Genomic DNA, 14,495 nt, shown 5'->3' on the forward strand with positions numbered 1-14,495 from the left:
ACCCCTCGTTGAAACGAGAAAAGATAGAGCTTTCCAAAAAACCAAGTTTGACAGGGGGGTTTGAAAGTTTGAAAATCGGCCTAAAGTGCCTACGAAAACACCGAGATTTTGAATGGCCGTAAAGGTACTGTCATCATACAAAACACTTTTTCCAGTCAATGAATCAGCTCATCATCATAAGAATTTTACTCACGGCAGACATCCTCATCCTACTTTTTGACCCGCATTTTCAAAATCCGATTAGACATTCTATAAGTATTTACAAATTTTGTATTCTGCTGTGCGAGTGTGGCTCAACGGATAGCGCGCTGGGTTTCTGATCAGAGATTCTTACATTTGGTGGGTTCGAATCCCGGTCGGGTCGATATTTGGAGAAAGTTTGAATTTGCAGTATCAAATTCATAGAAAAGTTAGTAGAAATCAGAAAACAAGTCTCAGAAAGTCAGAAAATAGAAAAGGAGATAGAGAGATAGGAATTGGAAAAACAGAAGGGGGGTATGAGGATGTCTGCCGTGAGTAAGATTCTCATCATAACCAGTCTGCCATTTTGTTTGTTTTGATTTGCAGAAGTAATATTGTAATTCGTGTTATAGTGTAATCACTATACTTTTTCTATAATTTGCATTTATAACACTCGCTTCAGCTTTTCAATGCTAAATCAAAACTGATAAAATGTAATACGCAATAATGGTAATAGCATATTTAACGTATATAATATGAATATATGTATAACATTTACCGCTGTATAATTTACCGCCATATTTTTGCGGAACACTTAATTTGCCGGAAAGCCGATTACGACGCAAACACAAAAACAAAAACAATTCGCAAAAAATCGAGATTCCAGTCCAATATCTATGCGTGAAGCTATGAGTGCCTCCTCGTCGCTGCGCTCCTGCGGGGGCAAAAATTCTAAAGTTTTCTCAGCATATTCCACATATGAATGGAAGTATTTTCAAAAGAGATTGGTTTTCAGAAACTTAAATCTGGGCTTAATAATGTAGAGATGTTAAAGTTTTTCATGCAGCAAAACTTTTGTAAAACTGCTTTTCTTCTAGATTTGAGATCAGCAAGGTTTAAATCTTTTAACTATCCTATTGTATTTAACTGCTTTTCTTCTAGATGTTTAAATCATCTAACTAGCCTATTGTCATGGTTTTTGAACCAGTAGAAAAAATCTTATTTCTTTATTTTGAATGGGTGCTGAGAAAAAGTAAAAAAAAACCCGAAGTGGCCACTTACTTTTGAGACAGACTTTTTCTGATTTTTTTTTGAAAATAAGGAGCTCTCAAAAGTGCATTTTGCTGCAATATTTAAAGGGCTCTTTTTTGATGTTTTTTGATTATTTCGAAGTCAAAAAAACGACAAAAAACAGCCTTTTGTTGGTCAACCAATAACAAACTTTGTTTGATATCTTTTGATTGAATGAATATTTTTTTCAGTGATGATGATCTAAGATTGAAGAATTACTCCTGGTGGAAAAATCGCGAATTAGACGAAAATTTTTTCGCGAACGATGGCCTAGAAATTAAAATTTTGTACTTATTACCTTAAGGGAATTAATTTTCGCGAGACAGCTTTCCTCGCGAAATAATTTAATCTTCGCGGGACTTATTTTCACGAAGAATTTAATTTCGCGAATAGGCGAATTTTTTCAGATTTTCACATTTTTCGTTAGTTTGATGACGAGATTAATATGTGTGTACGGTAGTCTCCATAACTGGAATGGCTACGAAGAATCAAAACTTAATTTTCGCGAATTTAGCGAGAATGAGTCTGAAAATTTTCGTGAGGGATTATTCGTAGAAATTCGTCGCGAAAAGGCACTTTTCAGAGAACCTTGCCCTTTATCTTTCAGCAGAAAAATCAGATAAAATTAATTAAGCAATTTCACACAAAGTCCAGAATACCGCATTTTTAGTTAGTTTTTGGCCTAAATTTCCAGGGGGAGGGGGGGGTACAGACCAATAGCCAGGTGGTGGTGTCTATTTTCAGCGACCGTAGTACAGTGGTAGAGCATCCGGCTACGGTTCGCAAGGTTGTGGGTTCAACCCCCAGCCGGGTCATACCAAAGATTCCCAAAATGGTACTTGATGCCTCTCTGCTCGATGCTCGGCAACTAAGAGAAGGATCAAGGGTAAGTGGAGAAATCCAGGGAGAAAGAGTGGCGCCCTCCCCTACCTTCGGGTAGATAGCTATCGAAAGAGGAGCCTTCGGGTCGCCTCCGACTGCGGTCGCAGACTTACTATTTTTGCATTTAAAAAAAGTTAGTACCTGGTACTACTTTGAGGGTGGGGGTGTGCATTTTTCACTCTTCAAGCAAGTACAGGATACTATTTGGATAATTTTTCACAGACCCAGGTGGTGGTGTTTATTTTCAGCGACCGTAGTACAGTGGTAGAGCATCCGGCTACGGTTCGCAAGGTTGTGGGTTCAACCCCCAGCCGGGTCATACCAAAGATTCCCAAAATGGTACTTGATGCCTCTCTGCTCGATGCTCGGCAACTAAGAGAAGGATCAAGGGTAAGTGGAGAAATCCAGGGAGAAAGAGTGGCGCCCTCCCCTACCTTCGGGTAGATAGCTATCGAAAGAGGAGCCTTCGGGTCGCCTCCGACTGCGGTCGCAGACTTACTATTTTTGCATTTAAAAAAAGTTAGTACCTGGTACTACTTTGAGGGTGGGGGTGTGCATTTTTCACTCTTCAAGCAAGTACAGGATACTATTTGGATAATTTTTCACAGAATTTTGCTGTTTTTCAATAAAAAAGTAGTTTGCTGTAATATTTTGACTTTTTTCAAATATTAATTTTTTTAATTTGAAATTTTTTTAATCGACAAATTTTTTATCCGTTTTTGAGAATTTTTTTTGATGAAAAGACTTCCAAAATGGTCAAGAAGTGTGTGATGAAAATCAAAGGACAAAAGCTTCTGACTCCATCATTGACAGTTTGCTTGAATTATCTGTCAATTTTCAGTCTGAAAAACTAACAATAGTACCCCTCTCTTGGTCTAATCTGTAAAATTTAAGATTTTATGGGTGGTGTTCCTATTTTTTACAGCAAAAATGAAGTAGTACCAGGTACTAAATATGGGTGGGTGGTACTAAACAAAATTTTAGTAAAAAATCAAGTTAGTGCCATATGGGTTGTTATAGTAGGGGCCACTATGTCGCGAAAAAGCTTCCCGTGTGCAGCAGCTTGTGCAAAGGGATTTTATGATTGAATATTGTTCCTTGAATGTAGAAGATCAAAATTTGAGAGGTGGGGCCGGGTGTGACCACCGGTTGCCATGGAAACTGACGTCATTGGTTACTATGGCAACCAAAATAAAAGGTCATCAAAATTGAAATTTTTTGGTTTTTTGGAAAGAATACCTTCCAGTGAACAAAAAATATTATTACGAAAAAAGTCTGAAAATCCTTTTTAACCTTTAGACGCCGAGAGACGTACCACGTACGTCATATATACAGGCCGAGAGACGTACCACGTACGTTTTGATACTGGGGTCCTTTCAAAGTTTAATAAAATAAAGACCAGTTTGAATTTTTCTATTCTGTAAAATTTAGCAGACAGGATAGGGGTGAAGGTTCATTCATTCAAAATTTTACGGGTCCTGCTTTTATACATCTCGAGATATCGGAACTCAATGTCGGTGTATTTTTCAAATGTCAACAAAACATCGTTTTAGTGGTGGACAGAGGGTGTTTGATGGATTTTTGGACTGAAAAGTCATGTTTATGTCTGGTTTTTTCTTGGTTTCAGCATATAAATATCATTATATGAGATAGAGAACCTTTATTGGCAGTTTCTATGTGGTTTGAAGGGGTTTTAGGGGGTATTTCCTGACATACATGCCTATCTCTAGCTCCAACAACTCAGGCTGTTTTGCCTCAGTTTTTTCACTATTCTGGTGTTTTATTGCTTGAATTTACATGATAGAGAGTCTGTTATGATTATTGTAGTAATTTTACAGGTTTAGGGTAAGTGTAGGGCCAATTTTAGAGCAACGGGACCACTTAATTTACCTGTTGCGGCCAGAGTGTCGATTTTGGAGGAAAAGTGTGCTTCACCGAAACTTAGATTCTGAGATGAAATGAGCTTCTTCAGCCCTGAAATTTCACACAATGGTGGCTTATAACATAAACTAAAACCAAATAATTTTTCTGGGACCAATCCTTACCTTGTACCCACTTTTTTCATTCAATTTGTCAAAAAAAAGAAAAAAAGTGAAAAAATCGTAAACATGGAATTTTTACTGTTTTGATTTGAGGCTGTGGTGTCAGGTTTAAAAGGGTGACGAGGCATCTTTTTGGTATTATCTGAAATAATAGATCCTTAGCTTTTCAAAATGGGTTTACTTTTTACTTAAGCTTTAGCGGTTCAGATTTTATGACATTTTCCGCGAAACCTCCATTTTCATGAAAAAAACAGCGGCAGCAGCGCGCACTGTTTTTAAAAACAGCGGTGTCTAAAGGTTAAGAAGTCTATGAGCAAAAATTGATATTTTTAAATTTTGCCTGTAATGTTGGGCAAGCTCCAACCTTCGACAGGCAAAAAATGAAATTGTCAATTTTGACCGCTAGACTTTTTTTAACGAATTTTCAAACGTTTTCGTAATAATATTTTATGTTCACTGGAGGGTCTTCTTTTCAAAAAACCAAAAATTTTCGAATTTTGGCAAATTTTGATTTTTCGATGACGTCATTGTTTTATGACGTCATTTTGCCTTATTTCCTTTATATCTCCTAATATATTCATTTTCAGATATAGGTTGTGACCTTTTTCTTCATCAGTTTTTCATGCTCTTTCGAATGAAACAAAAAATTTTCAATTTTGACTTTTTATTTTGGTTGCCATAGTAACCAATGACGTCAGTTTCCATGGCAACGAGTAGTCACACCCGGCCCCACCTCTCAAATTTTGATCTTCTACATTCAAGGAACAATATTCAATCATAAAATCCCTTTGCACAAGCTGCTGCACACGGGAAGACATAGTGGCCTCTACTATTAGTACCCTGCCTCTGTACCCCCCTGAAATTTCCCCAAAAATATTTTTTTTTGAAAATTGGGCTCCCTCACTTGAATCAGAAAAGAACAATGGGCCATAGCCAATCCTGAGAAAAGCTGGTAACAGACGAACAAAGGTTAAATTAAAGGATCCAATGAATCAAAAGAATAGACAAGCAATTCAAGGGTTTTTAACATCTTTGATAATTATTTAAAATTTCTCAAAAGATTTTTTTGCACTGTTTGTTTTGGCGACCTTTAGTACGTTGAATCGAACAGTTTTGCTGAGTGGACGGCATTGACCGACTGTCACTAAATCTCCATGTTGTACGTCACTAAAAAAGAAACAAAATACAATTTACACACCAAGTAAAACTAAAGGCCAGCACAAATTCATCCAACTATTTGTATTGCGCCAATGTCAAATACTAACATAGCCACGCAAATGCATCCAAGATTGAAAGCAATAATACTGACGTCAGTCTCTTAAAAATGCTGAAGGATCAAAGGATAGTTTTACTGCGATTAAACTTCATCCAACACTCATGGGTGCATTTAAACCAGTTTAAACGGAACAAACATTGGAGTGCATTTGAACCAGTCTTATCAAACAGCCTGATATTTTAAGATAATCTTGCTATCGTACACTTAAAATTGAGCGCCAGATTTAAAGTGAAACCTATTGCCAGATTTTGAAAAATATGCCGATTAAAAACAAAGGGCTAGATTCATCATAGATCCATCATTATAAATTCGGCATAAATTTAAAGCTTCAAACTTTTCCTTGTGGAGAAAGGATAAAAAGTTCTCAATAGCGCTTTAGGGCTTTAAACTCAAGTTACGCGGCCTAGCACGGTCCACCTGTTTTTTTACACAAATAACAGATTGAAACTAAAATTTACACCAAAATTTCGAAAATGATATCACTCGAAAACAAAGGAATCGCTAGAATCATCCGTCGTCAAAAATACGGCGCATATTTCCAGGCTTCACTTTTTCTTACCTGAGAAAGGTTAAAGATTCGATTCTAGCCCTTTGGGCTTAGACTTCATTGGTGCCAACCCAAAGAAATAAAACTTACCGGAAGCAGGGTGACATGTGTGCAACAAGATTTTTGTGTCGTTTTTCGAATCTTTGGTATTTTTTGATGAAATGAAGGTAATCACGTCTGAGGGTAATAGTTCTCTTCATTTTCATGTTTTGAACAATTCCAGTTAAAATACGTCCTCTGATGCTAACGTTTCCGGTAAATGGACATTTTTTATCGATGAAAGTACCTTCGATGGCCTGACAGAAAAAAGAAACTGATTAATAAGACAGAATAAGAAGCAATTTTTGGATTGTTAGTATGAATTTGATACTTTTATTCAAATTTATCGCAAAGTGAATATCGACGACTTAAAAGTTTACAATTAAAGAACTAAGTATCAAAGAACCAAGTGATAGATCAAATTTTTAGTTAGGATATCTACTTCCCAAATTACAAAACTCTCAAGCATTTCTAAACAGCATAGTGTCCTCCAGGGTTTGTTCCCCCACCAAATTCTTGATTTTTTTAAACCTCCCCCCTCTTTTTTTTCCCCCTATGACTTTTCAGTTTTTTAGTTTCCCCCCTCTTTTTTGCTTTCCCCCTAGAAAATTCTGAAAATATCATTTCCCCCCCATATACCCGTATAAATTTCTCAAATTTCAACCTGACGCAGACGTAAAATTTTGCTGCAAAAGGAATACTAGACAAAATAGAACGAAAATTGGTTAATTTTCAATCATGATCTAATCACATGATATCATGTAGTGGACTGACTGGTTGCTGAGATAAAATTGAAGTGATTTCACACTTCCCCCCACCAAATTTGCCAACTATCGATGTTTTTCCCCTCTTTTTTCCCCCCCTTTACTATCCAAATTTTCATTTCTCCCCCTCACCCATTCAAAACTGGAAAATTGATTTCCCCCCCCCTTTATAAAGGGGGGGGAGGACACTATGATTAACATCTGATTAATAGTGTGGTCGTGTTACAAAAATACAGGCTGTTTGTAGGAAAAAAATAAGATCTAGCTGAAACTTTCTCAGACCTTCTCTATAGGATGCTTATACCTCAGGAAAAATTCCCCTAAAATCCCACTGGTGGAACATCTCTTTTTTGGGACATTTCTATTTTCCCCAGGCAAAATCCTAAGGGCGAAATTTTTTGAAAATTTCAAACTTATTTCCAGACAATATCATGTATACCATTCGAAAGCTCTCGAAAAACTATATAGAAGACTTTTAAACGGGTATAGTCGATTTCATTACCTAACTCAAGATAATTCACGCAGAAGATGCTATTTATGGTCAATTTTGACCAAAGTGTGGCGAAAAGTGGAACTTGCGCATGAAATATCTCGAGTTAGGTAAGGAAATCAGCTATAACCGTTTAAAAGTCTTCTATATAGTTTTTCGAGAGCTTTCGAATGGTATACTTGATAATGTCTGAAAATGAGTTTGAAATTTTCAAAAAATTTCGCCCTTAGGGTTTTGCCTGGGGAAAAAAGAAATGTCCCAAAAAAGGGATGTTCCACCAGTGGGATTATAGGGGAATTTTTCCTGAGGCATAACCATCCTATAGGGAAGGTCTGGAGAAAGTTTCAGCTAGATCTTATTGTTTTCCCGTAAATTATGCTAAACGACCCCACTATAAAGACGTTGAAAATGGGTCACAATTTCTTTCCTATATTATATCCAAGTATTTCTAGTTTGGCTGGCCCACCATGTTCAATAACAAAATGTTGTTTATTTTAAAGCAAAACTTAAAAACACTGTCAAGCGCAGTCGAACGTGCTAACCGCACTGGGCTCAACTTCAGTTGTGAGGCTAAAAATTATGACTAAGCCTTTAAAATGGAAATTTTGAAAATATGAAGAAAAAAAACACCCACAATGATCAAGTGTGCAAAATTCCGATCAAATCCAACCATTTTTGAAGTCTACAGCCCTCCCCAAAGTTTATTAGCCTTGTTTTGGTGCTAAAAACTCATGATCACACCTTTTAAATGGAAATTTTGAAAGAATGAAAATACCAACACCAGGCAGTCGGGAACACTATATGAAAAAGGCAACTATTGCCTTAACAGGAAATATTTTTCGAACGGGAAGGTGGAAAACTTCCCGAAATGACTAGACTTTCCAAATTGGGAAAGGAAAACAAATAATATTCACCAGGTAGTTAAGAAATCCACCTGGTAATCGCTTCTTAATTCCTCTTTCCCTATTCCCAATTAAAAAACTTCCCTATTTGGAAACTTTTTCTTGATAGGGAAACAAAAACTTGCTTTGTTTACAAAAATACTATTTCCTGTTCGGGAACGATGAAAAGTTCTTGACAGAAACGGGAAACAAAAAAGTGATGAAATTTTCAATCTGGAAACAGTTTCCTTTTCAGGTTATTTTCACCTTCCTGTTTGGGGTAGTATTTCCCGAACATAGTTGCCTTTTTCATGTACTCTCGGGTACCTAATAGCCGGGGGGGGGGGGGCGCTAATTAATTTTTTGAAAATTTTCCACCCAGGACATTCTTATTCCAACCCTCCCGCTTATTGATTTTTAGGAAAAAATTTTCTGAAAGTCCCCTCTTTTGCCCTAATTCTGCTGTATTAGCCTCCTTTTCGAACATTTTCCACCCAGGACATTTTGATTCCGACCCCCCCCCGCTTATTAAATTTTAGGATTTTTTCCAACCCCCCTGCTTATTCCAAACCCCCGGCTATTAGGTACCTGAGAGTAGTGGTACCGACTGCCAGGGATTCGCCTGAGGATGAAGTTAGCAGCCTGCCCCAAAGTTTTACATACACAATTGTCAGATTCTAGCTCAACTGAAGTTGAGAAATGCTCTTTTTAAAACTAACAAGCTAGATGCTGAATGGACCTACCTGATGATGAAAGTTAGATAGCAATGCAAGGAGAAAAATGAAAAAAATCAGTCAGAAAATATAGCGTTTAGTGAAAATGCATAACGCAAAAAATTCATCATTGATTGTTGATGGGGGGGGGGGGGGAGAGGAAAGGGTTGCAAGGAAAAAAAAAATAGAAAGTTCTGGTTGCAAAAATCAGTTTTATTGACAATTGGGGAAGTCTGCAATCTATGGTGGACTGAAAAACACTTCGAAAAATACTTCACTAATACACGTAATCAAGTAATGTTACATTTGTCACGAATGATGACATGTGGCATTCCCTATCTACTTTGTGCTATACAAAGCGTAACAAGCGACGACTTACACATTTCATACTACACTTCCATGACTATTTGAAACATAACCACACTTTATTATGAATGCGTGTCATACTATCATACTAAACTTACACATCACTCTCTACCATGATAACATAATACAAAGTGAGTATTGCAATATACCCCTCAGGTAATGGTAATTGCAGTAATTTCGGTAATCACGGTAATCACGCCTTTACGCCACAATATATCGCCCTTTATAGCGCCACACCATAATAAGACAATGTATACAATGTACCCCTCAGGTAATGGTAATTGCAGTAATTTCGGTAATCACGGTAATCACGCCCTTACGCCACAATATATCGCCCTTTATAGCGCCACATCATAATAAGACATTGTATACAATATACCCCTCAGGTAATGGTAATTGCAGTAATTTCGGTAATCACGGTAATCACGCCCTTACGCCACAATATATCGCCCTTTATAGCGCCACATCATAATAAGACATTGTATACAATATACCCCTCAGGTAATGGTAATTGCAGTAATTTCGGTAATCACGGTAATCACGCCCTTACGCCACAATGTATCGCCCTTTATAACGCCACACAATAATAAGACAATGTATACACTATACCCCTCAAGTAATGGTAATTGCAGTGATTTCGGTAATCACGGTAATCACGCCTTTACGCCACAATAAATCGCCCTTAATAACGCCACACCATAATAAGACAATGTGGCGTAAGGGTGTGATTACCGTGATTACCGAAATTACTGCAATTACCATTACCTGAGGGGTACATTGTATACATTGTCTTATTATGGTGTGGCGCTATGAAGGGCGATATATTGTGGCTTAAGGGCGTGATTACCGTGATTACCAAAATTACTGCAATTACCATTACCTGAGGGGTATATTGTATACATTGTCTTATAATGGTGTGGCGCTATAAAGGGCGATATATTGTGGCGGAAGGGCGTGATTACCGTGATTACCGAAATTACTGCAATTACCATTACCTGAGGGGTATATTGTATACATTGTCTTATTATGGTGTGGCGCTATAAAGGGCGATATATTGTGGCGTAAGGGCGTGATTACCGTGATTACCGAAATTACTGCAATTACCATTACCTGAGGGGTATATTGTATACAATGTCTTATTATGATGTGGCGCTATAAAGGGCGATATATTGTGGCGTAAGGGCGTGATTACCGTGATTACCGAAATTACTGCAATTACCATTACCTGAGGGGTACATTGTATACATTGTCTTATTATGGTGTGGCGCTATGAAGGGCGATATATTGTGGCTTAAGGGCGTGATTACCGTGATTACCGAAATTACTGCAATTACCATTACCTGAGGGGTATATTGTATACATTGTCTTATAATGGTGTGGCGCTATAAAGGGCGATATATTGTGGCGGAAGGGCGTGATTACCGTGATTACCGAAATTACTGCAATTACCATTACCTGAGGGGTATATTGTATACATTGTCTTATTATGGTGTGGTGTGGCGCTATAAAGGGCGATATATTGTGGCGTAAGGGCGTGATTACCGTGATTACCGAAATTACTGCAATTACCATTACCTGAGGGGTATATTGTATACAAGGTCTTATTATGGTGTGGCGCTATAAAGGGCGATATATTGTGGCGTAAGGGCGTGATTACCGTGATTACCGAAATTACTGCAATTACCATTACTTGAGGGGTATATTGCAATACTCACTTTGTATTATGTTATCATGGTAGAGAGTGATGTGTAAGTTTAGTATGATAGTATGACACGCATTCATAATAAAGTGTGGTTATGTTTCAAATAGTCATGGAAGTGTAGTATGAAATGTGTAAGTCGTCGCTTGTTACGCTTTGTATAGCACAAAGTAGATAGGGAATGCCACATGTCATCATTCGTGACAAATGTAACATTACTTGATTACGTGTATTAGTGAAGTATTTTTCGAAGTGTTTTTCAGTCCACCATAGATTGCAGACTTCCCGACAATTGAATCATGCTTGATGGTGAGCATTGTTATCAATAATGTTTCTGTGTGAAAAAATTGGAAATATAGGGAAAAAATCCAATGAAAATGAATTTTTTTTCAAAAATCGGGCTCTGTCACATTTTGGGCATTACCATTTTGCATCATTGTGCCAAAAATCAAAAAAAACTAATGAGCCAATCCTGAGAAAAGCTGGTAACAGACGAACGAACGTGGGTTAATTTATAGGACCTCCACCGGGGCACCCGGAGGTAGGTCCAAAAATACTTGCAAGTTCCAGTCAATGGTCATTGATCCCAAGCCAGGAAATTTTTACATACAATTATTCTTACAACAACAAGGAGGAGAGTGACAATGAGAATTTTCCAAATTCTGGCCATTTTCGTTAAATTTAGTCCTCTCTTAGATTTAAAAGTCTAAATTTTGGCCAAAAGCCCTACGCTAGGAAAATGAAAGAAATTGGGTGAAAAAGAGATTTTAATTAGTTTGAAAGGTTAAAAGAAAAATAATACCTCTCTTGGAGTTTTGAATCCCAAACCAACAGATTTGACAAAACGTTGTTCTTTGGCTTTTGTTACTTTACCAGCAACACGTTTCTTGTTTTGGAAGATAGTGGGTTGTTTTTGGTAGGCTTTTTCTGTCTAAAAGAAGATGGAGAAAAAAAAATCAGTTATATCGTTTTAATTACCTCCTACACCTCTATCTCTAAAGTCTGAAGGAACAAAGGACCTGTACTAAGATATCACACCTTTATGAAGACTAAAAAGGTTAAAAAATCACAACTTAAGTTATCAGTATCAAATGTAAAAATGTCATACAAGGAAATTTCTCTTACTCTCAAAGGAGTTAGGATTGAACCAGTTTCTGAATTCCCAAAGGGACATCAAAGGAAGTTTATTAATTATATTACATCTATTTAATTTAAATTAGTTCTTGAAAGAGCAACATAAAATTTCCTATCATAATCGTTATGCAATTTTGCAAGGCACACATATTCATTTTCAATCCACAATCCATTCAATCTTGACAAGGTAAAAGCTGTATTAACAGTTAAAATTAGCTCGTATCTTGATTCATTCTGCTAAAAGGCATTGCCAAACATCAAAAAAAAATTATACTACTTTTGTCTTATTTTTAAATATTTTACTAAGGTATTCTTGTTTTTGATATTTATTACATACTTTTCATGGTCTTAGGTTTTTATGTACTTTCAAAAACTTAAATATCAAATTTTATCTTTTCAAAATTTTAAAATTAAAAAAAGGTTTTGGAGCTTGAACATACTTTAACTTTTCATGTTTGAGATTTAAACGCATGATACGCAAACCAGCGCAACTATCAAAATTGATCTGAATGGGCAATAAGGAAAGAGTTACATCGGATCACCCAAAGTACCTTCATGTTTTTATTTTATTTTCTTATCTCTGATCCTGTCTTTCTCTTTTCTGACTGTCTGAGTTTCTGAGACTTAATTTCTCATTTCTGACTGAGTTTTCATACCTGTCAATCATTTGTCCATCAATTTCGACCAACCTAATTTTCCCACCGAGTGGGATTCGAACCACCACCAAAGAAAGACCTTCAGATTCGGAAGCCAGCGCTCTATCCATTGAGCCATCACCGCACAGCAAAACCACGCAATTCATAACATATTATACCGAACTGGCAAAAGACGGGGGTAATGTTATTATAATATGGGTAAAAGTACCCCTTTTTTAAACCTGACTGAAATTCGAGCCGTTACTAGCAACCCTGCGGGGCCCAAGGCGCCGAGTATGCACCCGGCACAGTGACAAGCCGTTACTAGCAACCCTGACCCTACCTAACTGTTAGTTAATCAATTCCAAACAACAAAACCCCCGGAAAGGTGACTATCAGCGATCCGTGGATAAAAAAATAAAAAAATGAAAAATAAAAAAATGAAGGTAACTTTGGGTGATCCGATATAACTCTCTCCGGGCAATAAGCGTACAATAATAAGATAAGATGAACATATTGTTTTGATGCTCTCCGGTTTTTGCCTGCATTTCCTAGGGAAAGTTGATTTTAATATTTTCTCACATAAGTTCTATCAAAATTACATTTGTTTATACATCCCAAACAATTTTTACACAATGGTAGAATGGAGATTTTCAAGGACCCTTTCTGAGAATTTGAATTACTGGAAAGGTGTAAATGTATGCAGTGTAATTACCATCATAGGTTCGAGGGGATAATCTAAAGAATCCTACGTTACATTAGAATAGACAAAAAAACAACAAGTTTCATAAAAAATATTTACTTCGCCGTCCACATCCAGACCTGGTTAATTTGTCCACCCCTACAAATTCATTCCTCTTTGTTTATTAATGACATGGGTAACAGGTTGAATGGGATAAAACAGATATAGACAAAGTTTAAGAAGAAAACTTTGGGAGTTCAAGACCCTCAATGTGCTCTCTAACTGTAGTTAGGAAATGACTATCAAATTAGGAATTTAAAATTTTCCTTTATGACTATACTGATATAAAATTAAGTATTTTAGATTTAATTTATTTATGTAAATTTAGAAACAAATACTCATCTGATTTTAATTTTTGACAAATTTAAGAGATGACCAAGGTTAGGCGTTCGGGCATAAACAACTGGACGGGTGCCACACAGAATTAAAAAAATGAAAGAAGAATTTCAAACTGGTACTGGAATATGCTAAAATCCATTTAATTGGGCTTATAACAAGTAAAGCAACAAACCTGTTCCGACATCTTGGCTGGCCTCTGCACACACGAGTAAACCCTTCGTAAAAAGAATCGGTTCACGTTGATTCTGAAGCTTCAAGCGGGCGGCCCACAATCCAGTTTTTTAAAATACCGGTAGCCGATAACTCCGCCATACTTCGAATCAAGTACGCCCTCCCTTTTTCGCACAGGGCGTGGAGGGGGTGTGTGGGGATGGCGCGGTCTCACAACGATCTTAATCGTCTACAAGATCACTAACGCTAAAGGAATGGGAATAGTTTTCAGGAGGCGGGATGAATTTGAAAACGGGGGTTAGCCCCGAGATGTTTACAATGTGCTCGGTGTCTGATAAGATTAACTGAAATTTCTATTCTATGTTGGATCGGCGGTAGGCTACGTCATATCTTCCTTCGTTTCGAGCGTAAAACTCTTACTATTCGGGCTATGAGCACTGCTCTTGTTTTGAATATTGAAATTCTCCAGATAAAACATTCTTTTATTTAAAATCTCTATTGATAAACATCTTTTGTGAATCTTG

At 37.0% G+C, this 14,495-nt stretch overlaps 1 protein-coding gene across 1 annotated transcript; it reads right to left on the reverse strand.

The window, feature by feature from the left end:
* Positions 1-5,187: 5,187 nt before the first annotated feature.
* Positions 5,188-14,082, reverse strand: LOC136810268 (small ribosomal subunit protein uS17-like). Its single transcript, XM_067066838.1, has 4 exons — positions 13,973-14,082; positions 11,753-11,881; positions 6,089-6,294; positions 5,188-5,342 (listed from the first exon to the last, which is right to left on the reverse strand). Exons 1-4 carry the CDS (start codon positions 13,982-13,984, stop codon positions 5,219-5,221), a joined length of 471 nt encoding a protein of 156 aa, XP_066922939.1. The 5' UTR covers positions 13,985-14,082; the 3' UTR covers positions 5,188-5,218.
* Positions 14,083-14,495: the final 413 nt, after the last annotated feature.

Source organism: Clytia hemisphaerica, unplaced genomic scaffold, assembly GCF_902728285.1.
Source record: "Clytia hemisphaerica strain Z4C2 unplaced genomic scaffold, Clytia hemisphaerica genome assembly, whole genome shotgun sequence".
Taxonomy (NCBI): domain Eukaryota; kingdom Metazoa; phylum Cnidaria; class Hydrozoa; order Leptothecata; family Clytiidae; genus Clytia; species Clytia hemisphaerica.

Bases quoted from the DNA above. Each gene is read 5' to 3' on its own strand.
- LOC136810268 (XM_067066838.1), bottom strand. The intron at 6,295-11,752 runs GTATTATTTTTC...TTTTTCTGTCAG, and splicing joins GATTCAAAACTCCAAGAGAG to GCCATCGAAGGTACTTTCAT. The intron at 5,343-6,088 runs GTAAGTTTTATT...TTTCTTTTTTAG, and splicing joins CACATGTCACCCTGCTTCCG to TGACGTACAACATGGAGATT.